The sequence below is a fragment of the Filicampus tigris genome, chromosome 1 (genome assembly GCF_054856515.1).
Source record: "Filicampus tigris isolate MCC_2025a chromosome 1, RoL_Ftig_1.0, whole genome shotgun sequence".
NCBI lineage: Eukaryota > Metazoa > Chordata > Actinopteri > Syngnathiformes > Syngnathidae > Filicampus > Filicampus tigris.
This window is the reverse complement of record NC_141217.1, coordinates 29477633-29493183: the sequence shown is the minus strand read 5'-3', so window position 1 is coordinate 29493183 and position 15551 is coordinate 29477633. Positions and strand designations below refer to the sequence as shown.

The 15551-nt window shown below is 41.4% G+C and overlaps 1 protein-coding gene across 1 annotated transcript in view; it reads left to right on the top strand.

Moving 5' to 3' along the window:
* Positions 1-10104, top strand: part of slc2a4rg (SLC2A4 regulator) — a 47677-nt gene extending 37573 nt beyond the window's left edge. The window contains exons 6-8 of the mRNA XM_086030796.1: positions 1434-1707; positions 3545-3675; positions 4499-10104. Of these exons, the coding sequence (XP_085886922.1) occupies positions 1434-1707; positions 3545-3675; positions 4499-4610 (517 nt within the window). The 3' untranslated portion in view covers positions 4611-10104. The remainder of the gene's footprint in view (positions 1-1433; positions 1708-3544; positions 3676-4498) is intronic.
* The last annotated feature ends 5447 nt before the right edge of the window (positions 10105-15551 follow it).

Below are 15551 nucleotides of genomic sequence, written 5' to 3'. Positions count from 1 at the left end.
AAGCTTTGAATCTTGTGCAAACCAATTGGCGGGAAAGCTTCTGCTTCATGAAGCTTTGTTTCGCCGTCACTAATATAGATGTTTCATGAGGTAAGGCTACAAAAGCTGCGTTGAAGTATTTGCTCCCCTAGTAAAACTTAGTACTTAGTTAGTACTTGGGAGAAGCGCTTGCGGGTATGCACAGCCATGAGACGTCTCATGTAGTTGGTCAGCAGGCATTTTGGCCAACTCTCCTCTACAGAAAAGTCTTGAAATTCTTCAAGTTTCTTGGCTGCCACTCCGAAACTTAAAGCTTCAGCTCCTTCCATGGGTTTTCCATTGCGTTGAGGTCTGGAGACTAACTCGACCACTCCATGACCTTGATACCTCTGCCCTTTATTGCCCTGGAAATATGCTTTTGGGAATTGTCATGTTGGAAAATTCATCCACACTCATCTTCAGTATTCTTGCTGAGAAAAGGAGAAAATGGCCCTTCAATGTAGTGAAGTTGCTCTGTATACATGCATACTCACAGCCCAAAACATAATGTTTTCCACCTCTGTGCTTACCTGAGGGGAATGGGAAATGTGTGGGAATTCTTTGGGTCGTTCTCAGATTATTGTTACTTTTTTTTTTTTGTCCTCCAAACAAGGCATGTTGAGTTGATGTCAAACAGCTCGACTTTGGTTTCATCTGACCACAGCTCTTTCTCCTTCTCTAATTCATTTTGATACTCACTGGCAAACGTAAGGCAGACCTGTGTGTTTTCTCCACAATTGTATATGTATGCTCGGGGTATATACTGTATAGTGTAGTGTAGTATAGTATAGCATAGTATAGTAAATACTACTGCTGTACTAATGATAAGAAGAGCTTGGATTTACAGTATATAGCACATTAGAGAAGTTGCAGTACTCACATGCGCATTTGAAACAACGGCAACTCCCAATGGTAGTTGCGATTGCTGGTGTCCTTATCAGGCTTGCTTTGTGACCTTTGCCTTTTAGTGCCACCTGCCGGCAAGAACTATCATAGCACTTGTCACAACTTGCATCTGCAAACATGATCTCTATTCAGTTTGATCACAAATTCTGCCTTTACCACGATGATAATAACGCTCAGTTTGGGCTGCTATGAGTTTTATTTCATCAATAATGTGTTATGGTGTTTGTATTCAGGTGAGGGGTTTCTAATATTGTGAGCCACTCAGATATAACTTAATGGAAGCAGCACTCACTGTGATACTGTGCAGTGTCACGCACTACAGTGAAATCCAACCCCATTATTGTCCATTTAGTCAGCTGGGATAGGCGTCAGGCTGTCAGCTCACCTGCAACCCTAATGAGGACAAGTAGTATAAAAATGGATGGAAAGATTTACTGTTGAATTTCAAAATGAAAAGATAAGCAGCATTATTAGAATATTTTCAATGAGTTGTCGTGGCTTCCTTTCAGGCGTAACAGCGACTCGGACTACAGTGACGGAGAGGAAGATTTCTACTACTCAGAGATCGAGGTCAACATGGATAGCTTGACGGAGGGCTTGTCCAGCCTCACGCCCACCTCGCCCACCACAGCCGGGCCCCCGCCCATCTTCCCGCCGCCGCTCGCCAACGTCCCGCACTCGGAACACATCAACATGAACGTGGCGCACAGCCACGCCCCGACACTGCTCAGCCAATCGGCTCCCTCCACGCTCTGCCACATCCGCACTGACCATGCCTACCAGGTGGGTCGGCCACGGGCTGGATCGTGGGCGTGCGTGCGTGCGTGCGTGCGTGCGTGCGTGCGTGCGTGCGTGCGTGCGTGCGTGCTTGCGTGCGTGCGTGCGCACACGCTCACACCCACAAAACCAATGCGATCATATTTTGCAAATGCTTTGCACTGAGCCGAGGCGGTTTTGGAGATCAGCGTGGGAAAAAAAAAAGTCTTAGGTCAGCTACAGCTCAGCAGTGTGGGAGTGATAAAGTGAAGAAAGTTCCCTGTAAATTTCAACCAAAGTTCACACAGAGAATGAAGTCAGAGTTCTTTTAAATGTTCACTTATTATGCTGATGATTATGTTCCCTCAAGGGGAAATGCAATTTTGCTGTATGTTTTTGCATTGCACACTACACATGCAAACACACAAGGAGAGATTCGGAGTGAAAGAAGTAAAAAACAATGCTGCACCACGTGAGCTGCGGGGTGGGGATTGTTGCCTTGCTCGAGGGCACCTTGAAAGTAGCTGACAAGCAAACAACAGTTAACCTTAATGCTTTTGCATAATTCCTTGCCAGATTGAATGCTCTGGCCTTGAGAGAGGCCAAGAATTCAAATTTTTCCCACCATTATTGTGACCTATAATCTGTACAACTCAACTGAGGGGAAAAAATGAAATCTTTCAAGAGGGAAGTCAAAATAAACCACTGAAATAATGTGGTTGTTTTAATGTGCGCAACTTCTTATCATTTTGATTTGGCTGTGTTCAACATTATAAAATGCAATACAATTTTATTTATGTGGCGCATTTCATAACAGCTAGAGCTGTAACAATGCACTTTACAACAAGATACAACAAAATGGAATCAATTACTACTTTCCGTGTTTCAGCCTACTTGAGAGATGGTATCGATCACAAACAAGAACAAGGTGTTTATTTGTGTGCGTTTTTTCAAGTTTAACTATACTTTTTCAAATGACATCTGTTCTTTCTAAATTGTTATGTTGACTTGTTCAAGTGGTTTCCAGAAAAATACTGTATGGTTGGACTTTGTTTTTGTGCAAAATATGAGTAATCTACTAGATAACCTGATGGCACATTTCAAATTTATACATTAGCGATTTCTTCCTGTGAAACGAGTCCCTTTTGTTACTCGGCTGCATCATTGCTGTTCTTCCACGCCCATCCTTCTTCGGGTGGTCGCTATGTCTCAGGCAAATGCATCCCGGACAGGAAATGGCATCAGTGTACCATGCAGTTCCCTCCAGGCGTTTTTGGAAGCGTCCTGGTGAGTGAGACTTTGTCTCATGGCTTTGAAGCGGAACGGGACCTTCCCTCTCGCGTTTATCAGTCATTATTTCCTTTTCTTGTCATTTGTTTCACTCTCTTGTTGCTTTTATTGCATAGGCTTTATTTTCCTTATATCACACTTGATGTGATTAAAGGTGTTTTAGGTGTAAACGAGACCCTTCATCTTTTTCCCTGAATGGGGGATGACTTGCTTGTCAGTGGGTAGCAGTACACTGATTGATTTTAAAAATAAATACATACATTTATAACACTTATGGCTGATAGGTTGCTAAAACGGAACAATTGCCCTAGCCAATGTATCTTGGGCTATCTTTCAAAATCAGTCGACTTGTGTTGACATGAACGACCCTGACAGATTCGAGAATTGGGACTGTGACTTAAGTACAAGCTATTGACGGTTACATTTACACTGGCTGTTCAAGTGCTAAATTCTGACTTCATGCCGTAAAATCTCTTTTTTAAGTCTCATAATGTGTTTGTTGTGAACTTGACTGATGCATAACTAATTCTTTGAAATCAAGTTGTACTTACTGTATGTCTTGTTGTATGCACAGGGGCCCGCGGTGACTCACGTGCGTACAGTGAGTATCGGGGAAAAGCGGCAGCCGACGTCCAGCACAAATGGCACTGTTAACAAGAACCACGCTTTAATCATGCCGACACCTAAATCTGCGCCAGGAAACAGGTACGCAGCAGTGTGCTCTTTTTCTCGTTGTGTTTTGTGTTTACAAGTACAGATACATTTTTCTTTGCTATGCACAAAGTGTGTAAAAAAAAAAATATATATAAATATATATAGAACGTTTAAATAGTACATTTAATAATAATAAACAATAAGAACAATAATACAATAGTAGGGCGGCCCAGTGAGCGACTGGTTAGCACGTCCGCCTCACAGTTCAGAGGTCGTGGGTTCGATCCCGGCTCCGGCCTCCCTGTGTGGAGTTTGCATGTTCTCCCCGTGGGTTTTCTCCGGGTACTCGATTTAGAGGGACACTCTAAATTGCCCCTAGGTGTGATTGTGAGTGCTGCTATTTGTTTGTCTCTGTGTGAACTGCGATTGGCTAGCAACCAATTCAGGGTGTACCCTGCCTACTGCCCGAAGACAGCCGGCATAGGCTCCAGCACACAGGTATAGATAATGGATGGATGGAAATTACAATAGTACTATATATAAATATCTTCATCCTTCTACGCGATACATTATGGGTCACCAATCTTTATAAAACTGAGAGCTACTTCTTGGGTACCGATAAATATTAAGGTAGGAAACAGATGTATGCGACACTTGATATCCATAAATCTCTGCAAGTGTTTGCATTTTCAAATGATCATTTATGCAACATTCCAAGGAAATCACAATGCCCCATCACTGGTGAGCTATGTCTGGAGTAGGCTTTCCGGCCAGCCATGTTGGTGACCCGTGGTATACATCATACAAGTGTGGTGAGTGTGTGGTTGAAGTGTATATGTGTGCACTGAGGGCTCTCACATGTGCTGTCACTCAGGAAACCCCGCGGGGAGGCCAAGAAGTGCCGAAAGGTGTACGGCATGGAGAAGAAAGAGATGTGGTGCACGGCCTGTCGCTGGAAGAAGGCCTGTCAGAGATTCACCGACTAAGAGCCCTCCCTCGCTTTTAGTGCCCCCGCCCCCTTTGCCGGCAAGACGAGCTCCACTATTTGGCGCTGGAGCAGGCTTCTTCTTCTGCTTCTCAGTGCTGCCTCCTGCAGAGCAGCGGGAGGTTTGACTTTGCTCTCTACTCTTTCCAAACAGAAAAAAAGAAGAAAAAAAAAACAGAGAAAAGGAACTTTCTGCTGGTTTTGAAACTTTTTTTTCTTAAGACTGAGACTTTTCACTCGACTCATTGTTGATAAATAATGAGGGACGGGGGTAGGACAGAACCTTCAATTTGAATTGGGAACTTTCAGATGATATTTTTCACTTTTTTCCACGCAATGTGTAAAACGACAAATATTTTGGTATACTCAGTTGGTCACACTAGCAGCAGCATGGTGTAAACTATTGTTGACAGATCAGTGGACGGGTTTACAAACCTCCGTAGCACATCAGTGTCACACTGTTAAAAAGGCGGCCAAGCCACCATTGAGTTGAGTTCCAGCCATGTCCTCTCACGGTTGTTTTCCCACAGCCGTATTGGACATCAACGTGACGCGCACCCCTCGCCTGCCTGTCTAGTTAGTCTTTCATTACCACCAGCTAGACATTTATCTTCACATTTTGTAACGATGCACAAAACCCTCCCATTACGTGGTACAAATAAAACAAGAATTCCCCTTCCCCTTCCCTTTCCCTTTCCAAAAATATGCTCAAGAGAAGTACAGAATATAAGAAATATATTTACCCCTCCTCTTTAACGTAGAGATATGCACCTTGAAGAAATGAGTCGACTTTTGACGAGTATCACTGTAATCCCGGGAGAGAGGATGTGCGTTTCTTATAGAGAGTTTATTTTCAGCATGGACGTGCTGAAGCAACTAGCAGTTGCACCGTGCAATCAGCAGGATTACAACTCTTGCTTGCGTTCATGTTGTCGTTGTTGTTAAGGTGAGTCCAGGCAGAAAGGCTCGGCTTTTCTTTGTTTTTCATTTGACAGCTGATGTTCTGAGATTCTGAGAAGAGATTGTTTCTCGTCACCGTGAATTGCACGTAACTGCCCTTTCAAGCCCCCCATGCAACCCCGTCTGACTGACATACAGTGGATAGAAAATGTCTTCACCACCATGCTCAAATGGCATTTTTTTTGTGATATGCTGTAGAACAGGAGCCTGTGAATATCTGTAGCAGGGACAGATGGAAAACAGGTAGGACACCGGCCCTCGGGGAACAGGATTGAAGACCCCTGCTGTAGAACAATGAGACCAACATAACTCAGTCCAAACCTTTTCCACTGTTGACGTTGAAGGGGAAGTCAACGCAAACTTTTTTTTTTTTTCAAGAATATGTTCTATGCAAGCCCACTAGTTGAAACAGGGCATTCTGGTAAATATTGCGTTTGCGGAGTAAGTGTTATCCATTCATTTTTAGGCATCTCTGGGGGCGGCCATTTTGTCTTCTGTCGACTGAAAATGACATCACAACTGCTCACAACGACCAATCACGGCTCAGATTCAGAAAACAGGTCAGCCGTGATTGGTCGTCGTGAGCAGTTGTGGATTTTCAGTCGACCAAAGACAAAATGGCTGTCCCCAGAGATGGCTAAAAACAAATGCATTTTGCTGCTTCATTTATATTCCACTAATTTAAAATTAATCAGAATGCTGTGTTTCAACTAGTGGGCCTGCTGGGAACATGTTCTTGAAAAAAATATGTTTGGGTTGACTTCCGCTTTAACTGCCTTTTTTCCAGAGGGCAGGTCAACTTGAACAACAGCAACATTAAATTTCTGCCAAATACTGTCTGTTTAGTATGTGTGACGGCAATCTCCCGTCTTTTTCATATGTCTGCGTTACGGGTTAGGGAGGCAAGACGGAAATTTAATCTTGAAACAGAAAGAAAACACTCGTGAAATCTCCCAAACACTTATCGGAAAATGTTATGGCCTGATGAAAGCAAGGCTGAAGGCCATAGTTTCGCATATGTTTGCCGTAACCACATAATCTCCGTTAGTTTTTACTTTTGTCTCTCCAAAAGATTGAATTATTCTTTCAATTGAGTTGTACGGATTAGAGATCTCATTAATGATTTTATCCTGCTCTCACTGTTGCATATCGCAAACCCTGGCTTTTGATAAGGGGTGTGTAGACTTTTTATATCCACTGTACATAGTGAGCCCATCAACACTTCCTGTTTGTAGGGCAGACCTTTAATGCAGACAGACTTTAGCATTAGCAGACCTGATTTCACTGGAACATTTGTTGTGTTTTTAATCCTTCAAGTGATCCTTCGCTGGGTTGTAACGTTCGAACAGTCATAATCAAAGACATGCTAATCCAGCGTCTCAAAGCTTTGACTTGATTTAAAATAATCTGAAAGTAGTCCTTGTTTTTTTTGGTCTTTTTTTTTAGATTTAATTTTGCTGATGAATTTTTAGATTAGTTAGTGAGGAGAGTTGCTTTATTTAATCACAAATCCATTTGAAATTCCTCTTGGAGGTCCAAGACATGCGAGAGAGCTGAGGAGAATACTAGCCAGTGACAATCACGACATTTCTATTCACCTAACCGGCAGCTTTGTGATTGGCTAAATGAAGCTGAAAGGCTCTCGTTGGTGATTTTAGTGATGAACGTTGACTAAACCAGTGCTAATCAATGTAGTTTGTTTGTTTTTTTTTTCCCTAAAGATTGACACATTTTGTTAATTGTTGTCTAATTCTTACATTCAAAGACCCAAGAAGCTCCTGACTTATCCTCTCTTGAGCAAGTTAAATAGTTGTCGTTCTTTTACTTGACGAAATTGTGTTTTTAATGTTTTCATTTTAGAGAGTGGCGCAGTGAGAGAGGATTCATATTTCCAAGCATTTTTTTTCAAAGCAGGTTTGATCGCGCCTTCTCTGCTCAGCCCTCCATTGTCATGGAAACCTGACAAACAAAAAGGCCATCAGAGCAGGTACACTATGATGACCTTTGTCCTCTGTTGCCATGGAAACATCCCCTTTCTTGATGCTTGCCCAAGTGCATGCATAGTATCCGTCAGTTACCATGTTTGTCCACATTTTTTTTTTTTGCTCCAGTAAAGTGATAAGCTAACTCCTTCTCGTCCTGTGATTGGCTGACCTCGTAACAGACAGAAACCTCACAAAGTGCCAACGAGAAGAACATAAGAAAAAGGAAAGCTATACTGACCTGAATCAAATTGCACTACATTGCACTGCGCAAAGACACACTTTTTTTTGTTGTTTTTTTTCTACATGGACCCTTTCCATTCACACGATTTCAAAGCAATTGTTCCGTTTTCCCACAAATGCTGTTTGAGGGCCATTGCCCCATGAGAGAAATGAGACGTCACGGATTGAAACACCTCCCATCGTCGTCATCGTCATCTTCGTGGTCCTTATCAGCTGAAATGATTCGGTCTTTTATACTCAGCAGACTTGTGTTAGTCGTGTTTCCTCCAGTGCGGTACTTGCTTGTGATGAGTCGTGTGCTTGATTCTCACGTTTCTTCACCATCGTCGTACCTACATCTGCACTGTGATTGCGCTTCCCACTTGCTTGAATGAATCCCGCTGTGCGTTGTGCGTGTGTTTGTGCACTCATACCACTTGTCACTAAGATAGACGAGCAACCCCAGCGATGACTTTCCAAAGCAAGCACTTTTTCAGCTCTTCCACCAGCATTTGCGTTGCCCAGGGGTGTCCAAACTTTTGCCACCCAAGGGTTGGATCCAGCCAGATCAGAAGATACAATGCCATTTTGTTGCTCTTCATCTTAATTTATTGAAGACACTAAAAGCAATCCATCAATGGGAGAAGGAATAACAAAAATCGACGAGGAACTGACTTCCATACTAAAAAGGTGATAATTGCCTATCATCGCCAGAAAATCGCAGCAAAGCACTTTTTTAAAAATTAGACAAGCCCATGACCTGACTAAATAAAGCTCCTCTTAGTTCAACGTAGGCGCTTGGTGCCAAGATGCCACCACAGGTGGCGCCAAAAGCCATATTTTTGGACAAGACAGAGTTTTGTGACAAAAACAGCTTCCCAAAAAATGAAGCAATTTTGCGAAAGCCGACCCACACTTAAGCGGGGGTTCTCTTTAACGTAGTTACTGTGTTTCCTTGCGATATGAGCTGAATCCATTTCGTGTCAGCGCTTGTTGCTCAAAACACTATCTATCTCAAATCACCTTTCCCCAATTAAAATGAATGTAATGTGTTTATTAATAAGAAAAATAAATATAATATAAAATATTGGTATTTATAAAAGCCAAGAGTAATGACGTACTTAAATAGAATGTAAATAATGAATTAGTTTGTTTGTTTGTTTTTTTTGCTTCATTTTTTTCCTCCGATTCATTGGACACTGTGCTGCTCCTTCTGGTGTGTGAGCACTGGCCACCTGCAGACAGTTTTGTATACATAAAGACGGGCATAGCTTCTCAGTAAGCCGCAATAATATTAGTTGTTCTTCGCAGAGGATAAAGAGTATATGCCTGTGAGTATTGTTATGTCTCATGTCATCTATATTTTTCTCAAGTACAGTATGCAGAGGCGTTTTCCTCATTAAAATCCACATTACAACATTTTTTCTTCGGGGGAGCAGAACAATGAAATTTTCATTCATCTCAATGGCAAAAGATAATTATTTTTTAAATCTGAGTGTTTTGCATTACGACCGTGGTCAGGCAACAAATTTAAATGATCTCTCAAAGCACCGCTGTATCTTTACTCACTGGGGAGTCAAGGACCAAAATGTTGTTGCTGTTTTGGTTGTAAATAGTTTCTTTGCATGTCTATAAAAGCCTTTAAAAAAATCTGTTTAGTAGTGCTGGTTGTCACACCCAATGGGGGATGTGTTTTCTTTGGACAGCCACATTTTCATCCTTCCCTTTTTATTTAACTTTGCTGAGGGCCATGTTAAATATTAGTTTTAGTACATGCGGCGGACTGCTAAAATGTGGACGTCAAGCCGGATTTTGGACACCCCTGATTTACGTGGCGATTGCACTTCCACGTATTCATCTGAGCTATGTGTTACGCGTGCGCTCGTACCCCACATCCGCTTTGGGACTTTTGATAGAGCAGCAACGCCACAGGTGACTTTTCCAAGCTCCCAAGCAAGCACTTTTCCATCTCCTCCACCAGCACGTGTAGCTCAAGCGTGTAGAGCGCCTCCAGTCCACCTTTTATGTTGCACTAATCTGGCGAGTGACGATCAAGCCCGTCGTGGCGTCACCTTGACTACGGTTAACTGAGGTTGCTTGTTGCTATCGTGATTTCTTTACACACACAAAGACGATGGGAGAGAGAGAGTGCCAATGGGTGGGCGAAGTGGCGAGTGTCATTTGGCATTAGCAGACATGAGACAGATGGACTTGCAGCTTCAGGACTTTTGTTTTTGTACATATGCAGCATAAAGCGAAGCCTGACGCTTTTTCATATATTCTTTTGTTTTTGTTTCTCTCTTATATTAAAAGGAAACATTTTTTACAGCACAGATGCTCCGAATATTTTTTTTTACGTTGATTAGAGAAGCTGTTGTGAACATACGTTTAAAGGAGAAGTCAAGTCAAAAATGTTCTTTGCAATAATAAGTTCTGTGTTTCCCCACTCGTCCAAACATAGTATTCTGATTAATATTGCGTTTGTGGGATAACAATTAAGAAGACTAATCACCCATTTTCAGCCTTCCAGCGTCCTTGCGAATGTAGCGGCTCGCCTGTTTTCTGGATTTGGTCACGTGATCACAATGTCCTGGGCCCCTGGGCATTTTTATATCAATTTCAGTTGATAGTACGGGGCGGTGCCGCATAAAATGTCAGCCTCCTTGGTTGGCTGAAAACAGGTGGATTAGTCTTCCTAATTCCTGTTCCACAAACGCAATAGTAATCAGAATACCATTTTTAATCTAATTGCAAAGAACATGTTTGACTTGACTTCTGTTTTAAGATTTTATTGTAGCTTTGAGTACAAGGGGGGCGGGGGGGGGGGGGCATGGAAGGGGATTAGGGGGCGGGGGGGAGAAAACCTTTTGAATGTAAAACTTACAAAAATAAACGTTGCTTTGGTTGTTGTATCAGCCGTGTAGTGTGTACTGCCTCTACTTGTGATTTTGGCATCCAAATGTTTCAACGCCACTGTGGCTTCTTTAGCCGCACTGCTTTGTTGTATGGAATGGCAGCAACCGCGCTTGACTTACAGTGCAGTGACACAAGCATTAAATTGAGCTTCTACTCATTTGCTCTACTTTGTTTTTGGTTTTGTGGCGTCAAGTTGTTTGCAAGGCAGGACAACAAAGCGGAAGCCGTCTTCCTGCCATGCACATTCCATCAGATGGACGCTTGTAGTGTCTTCCACACGACCGCTATGGAAAGCCGTTTGAGCATTCATTCCATCTCCTTGATCTCCATCCTAAGATCATTGTACTAGTACACTGAAAAAAATGATAGGTAAATTTACTCAATTATATTTCGTCAGGTGGTTGCACAAAATAAAATAATCTGGATCCAGTTAAATGTTTAACTCACTCATTGCAAGGCATTTTCAGGCCGTCTTTTACCCAAAGGTTTGAAAAAATTTGAAAAATAATATAAATAAGTCCCTGGGATTGAACGGCTGGACTGTGGAAACACAAATAAATACGTCAATGGCAGGCAATGAGTTAAAGTAGATGTATAGCCTATATAGTGTAGACTAGATGTATAATCTACTTAACAAAAATCTGGATTCAGATGATTTTATTTCGTGCAAACACTTGATGAAATAAAATCGAGTAAATGATGAACAGCATTTTTTTTAGTTTATGCTCTTGGTCCTCATTAGTAAGCACACTAGTCGAACAACTAACTCGCAGGGGAAACAAATGACTGTCTTACCAGGAACATTTTATTCACCACTGCCTTCCTATGGAAAACTGTTGGAGCATTTATTCACTTCAGGTCCATGTACTATTTGGCCTCAATAGTAAAACAATCCAGCGCTAGAAGAACAACTAGGGTGCACAAGCGAAGCAAATTTGTCTTGTGAGCAGAATGTCAGAACGTAATTTCCACTTCTAGTGCCACTTTTGGTCTATTAGTTTGCTTTGTCAGCATTTATTCGTTATCCTTGATATCCAGCCTTACAGTCCATGTACTAGTACACTCTTTGTCCTTGCTAGTAGGACAACTTTGGCATACTAGTAGGAGAACTACATTACGAGTGAGGCAAAACTGCACTAAATGCACAAAATAGTTATCAAGTTCTTCACCGGTAGAACTGTTGGTAAGTGTATCAGATGAATCACAGATATTAGTCATCGGTATCCTCGAAATCCATCTTAAGCTCCATGTACTAGTAGTGGCACCAGTAGTGGAAAAATGTGTTACTGTCGTTCTACTAGTGTGCCGAATTACACTGGTCAACATTTAAAAAAAAATTTTTTTTTTAAAGTCAGAGAAACACTTATGGATTTTTTTTGTGCTAATTCCGTACCTGCCCTCGTTTTTTTCTCTAGCACATCAGGTTACACACAAGATTTTCATAGGTCAAACCTAAAAACAAAAAATGAATGAAATCTCAAAAACGGAAAAAAAAGAAAAAGTAAACACATTTTTAAATTGGCATCGAAAATACATTGAGGGACACATGAAGCCATGATTAAAGCCATAAGCCTGATTAAAACTTACTGTTGACCAGTGGTATCTTGAGGACAAAGAGGGTACCATGGGCGTTAAGATGAATGTCAATCAACTGGCTTTCCATCATCTCCTTTTTTTCCTTTTTTCGTCACTTTTTTCTTTCAGCTTTACGGTGGTTTCCCCCCCCAAAAAATGCATTTATTTGCCAGCACATTAAGCTAACAGAACCCTTCAAATGTGCACCGAGGATGCCGCCATACTGTATATATGCTCTATATTTTTTCCAAATGTTAAAATTGTGCTGCTGTTTTTTTGTGTGAGTGTGTGTGTGTGCGTGTGTGTGTGTGTGGAATGCCAGTTTTTGTGTGCATCAGCAGCAAAGCTTTCCAAATCCGACGTGGCGCATCACAATGGCAGCTCTGTTCCGCTTCCTTCCTCACGTCACTCACATGACCGTTTCTTTTCTGTCGTGGTTATCGAGCCTCACGCAGGCCGCAAGCCTTTTGCTTTTTTTGTTTTGTTTTTTGTTTACTCATTGGTTGATTGATTGTTTTTGTCTGCTCGAGTTTTGGGGTCATTACACATATCGAGAGTGTGCCTGGTTTCATTCGGAGATATGACACTGAGTGCTTTGTTATGCGTTGCCCTCTCTATACAGTAATGCGTTATTGAAATGTAAACATGCCTGTCACGCATGGAGCATTTAGTCAATATCTAGCCTTAGGTCCATGTACTAGTACGCTCTTTGTCCTCACTAGTAAGACAATGAGTGTATCTCACTAGTAATATTTTTTTCCACAACTGTGTGGCATTTCGGCACACTAGTACGACAACTTGAGGACACTAGTGTTCCAACTACATGGCACTGGTGAAGTGACTGAGGCACCACTACTAGTGGGCCTTTTGGTGCTATCATTTTGGGTTCAGGAGGCTACTAGGGCGGCACAGTAATTTACTAGTAAAGTTGTCAACTAGTTGCACTGCTTCAATAGTAAAATGTAGTTGTCCTACTAGTAGAGGATAGTTTTTCTACATGTGAGGACACAGCTACAACTAGTATGACAAAGTTGTCCTACTAGTGATGACAAAACCACAACTACATAAAACAACTTGTGGACAATTGTGCTACTAGTAGGATCCAAGAGGCTACCTATGCATGACACAAGCGTAGTAGTTAAGCCGACTAGAGTTACAAGTGCACAGTAGTCTATCAGTAAGGCTATCCTCTGTTGCAGTTTTGCCTCAATGGTAACATGTAATTGTTGTACTTGTATGCCAAGTTGTCAGACTAGTGAAGAGCATACTAGTGGGCATTTTGGTGCTACTAGTAGGGTCGAGGAGGCTACAAGGTCATGGCACATGCAGAGTAATTAGGCTCAGTAATGTTACAAGTGCACAGTAGTCTACGAGTAAGGTTGTCATCTGGTCTGCAATTTTGCCTTACTAGTATCATGTCTAACTAATATGGTAAAGTTGTCCTGCTACATGGACCTTAAGATGGATATCAATACTGACATCCGGCTTCCGATTGTACTAGTAGGTCTGAAATGTCACTAATAGTGGGAAAAAAATGCTGGTCATTTTACTCGTGTGCCCTAGTTGTTCAACTTGTACATTGAATTATCTTACAAGTGAGGACAAAGATTGCATTAGTACATGGATGCACATGAAGTTGGATTTCATTTGAAAACATTGATATCCAATTTAAGGTCGTACTAGTATGCAGTATTAGTTGGGGAAAAAAAAGTCACACATACAAGCAGGATGTCAAGGCTATCGAATAAATGCTCCAACGGCTTTCTGTATGTCTCTCATACCATGCCTGACACATTGGAGGCGACTGGATGATTTCGTCGTTTTCATCGTCATCATCATCAGCATCATCATCATCAGCAGCAGCAGCAGCAGCAGGGGCACCGCGCTGACGGAGGGAAGACTTTGCCAGGAGTTTTTGTGTGAATGTCAAGCACCGATGGCCGAGCATGTATGATGCTGATCATGTGATCACATGATCTATGTGATGTAATGTGAGCGAAAGCAAATAAAAAGCAAATGGAACTAACTGGCAAACGTCTTGAGGATTATTATCTAACAAGTGAATCATCTGAACCAAGGATGTCAAATGTATACATAGTTGGTTTTCATCTGAAGGCCATTATGACTTTTATGACCTAAATGTATGCCTCATATTACCATATAGCCACAACAAATTGATGGATAACTACAAGTAGTTTTGAAATCAGAAGCCTGTAAAAAAAAAAAAAAGATCAACTATGTTTCAGCTATTTTAGCAAAAATGCTTGCAATATCTCAGTCTTATTCAAATTGAAGACAACCTACAATTTTGGTATTTTAGCAAGAAACATGAAGTTGACGCACATGATTTGACTTTGCGGTGCACATAAAATGAGGTGGCGAGCCGAATCTTGAGTTTGACACCTGGGATGAGGTTTGCCATTTAAACAGTTTTCTCTATATATAGGTGACTTCGTTTTAGGGTCTTTCACACTTCCAAAACTTCTTCTAGAGTATAAAGAACATTGTCTTATTCCTTGTCAGCTAGTCAAAGGTCATAAATGCACTATGTTGCATGCTAAAATGCCAGCTGCTCAAGTGAAGTTGCTCAAAGGCTGTTAAGCCTTTTTTTAATGCCTTATATATTTAATACAAGAAATGCTAGGTTTATGTGTAATTTGTGTTTGTTTAAAATTACCACACTGAAAATGTTTCTAGAATCTAGATGATAAAATACGATTTGCTGCTATGTACATAATAAAATCTGCTGATTAACAAACCAATTGGTTGTTTATAAAGTCAAGTGTATTAAGTAAAAATTTCATTTATACGAATATTCTATAGGATTTTCAGTAGGATACTCGAATGCTGTAGCATTTGATAACACCCTACTTTGAAACCTTCCTTTCTACCTGTGACCAACTTTGAAACCCTAACCCTAGTTTAAAAACCTAGGTTGTACCGTGATTTGTTAGTGACTTACGGTTCTGGATGGGCAATTGGGGCATCCGGTTCCAGGTCTGCATAGAAGCTTTCTCCAGGTGCGCCAATTAATCAAAATGGGAAATTTACAGTAAATAAAAAATATATCATTTTATTCATGTACAAGACGATGAGAACAATTCAGTAGAAATTGAATCAGTACTAAAGCCAGCCTTTTTTTTTTTGTAGGGTACTTGTAATTGTTTACAGAGTGGGCGTACTTTAGCAATACTGATCAGCTCTGAAAGGCAAAATTGGTTAACATGTCTTTTACGCCCTCTTGTGGACGGCAGTCCGTACCAACAAAAAAAAGAGCACACGTGAAA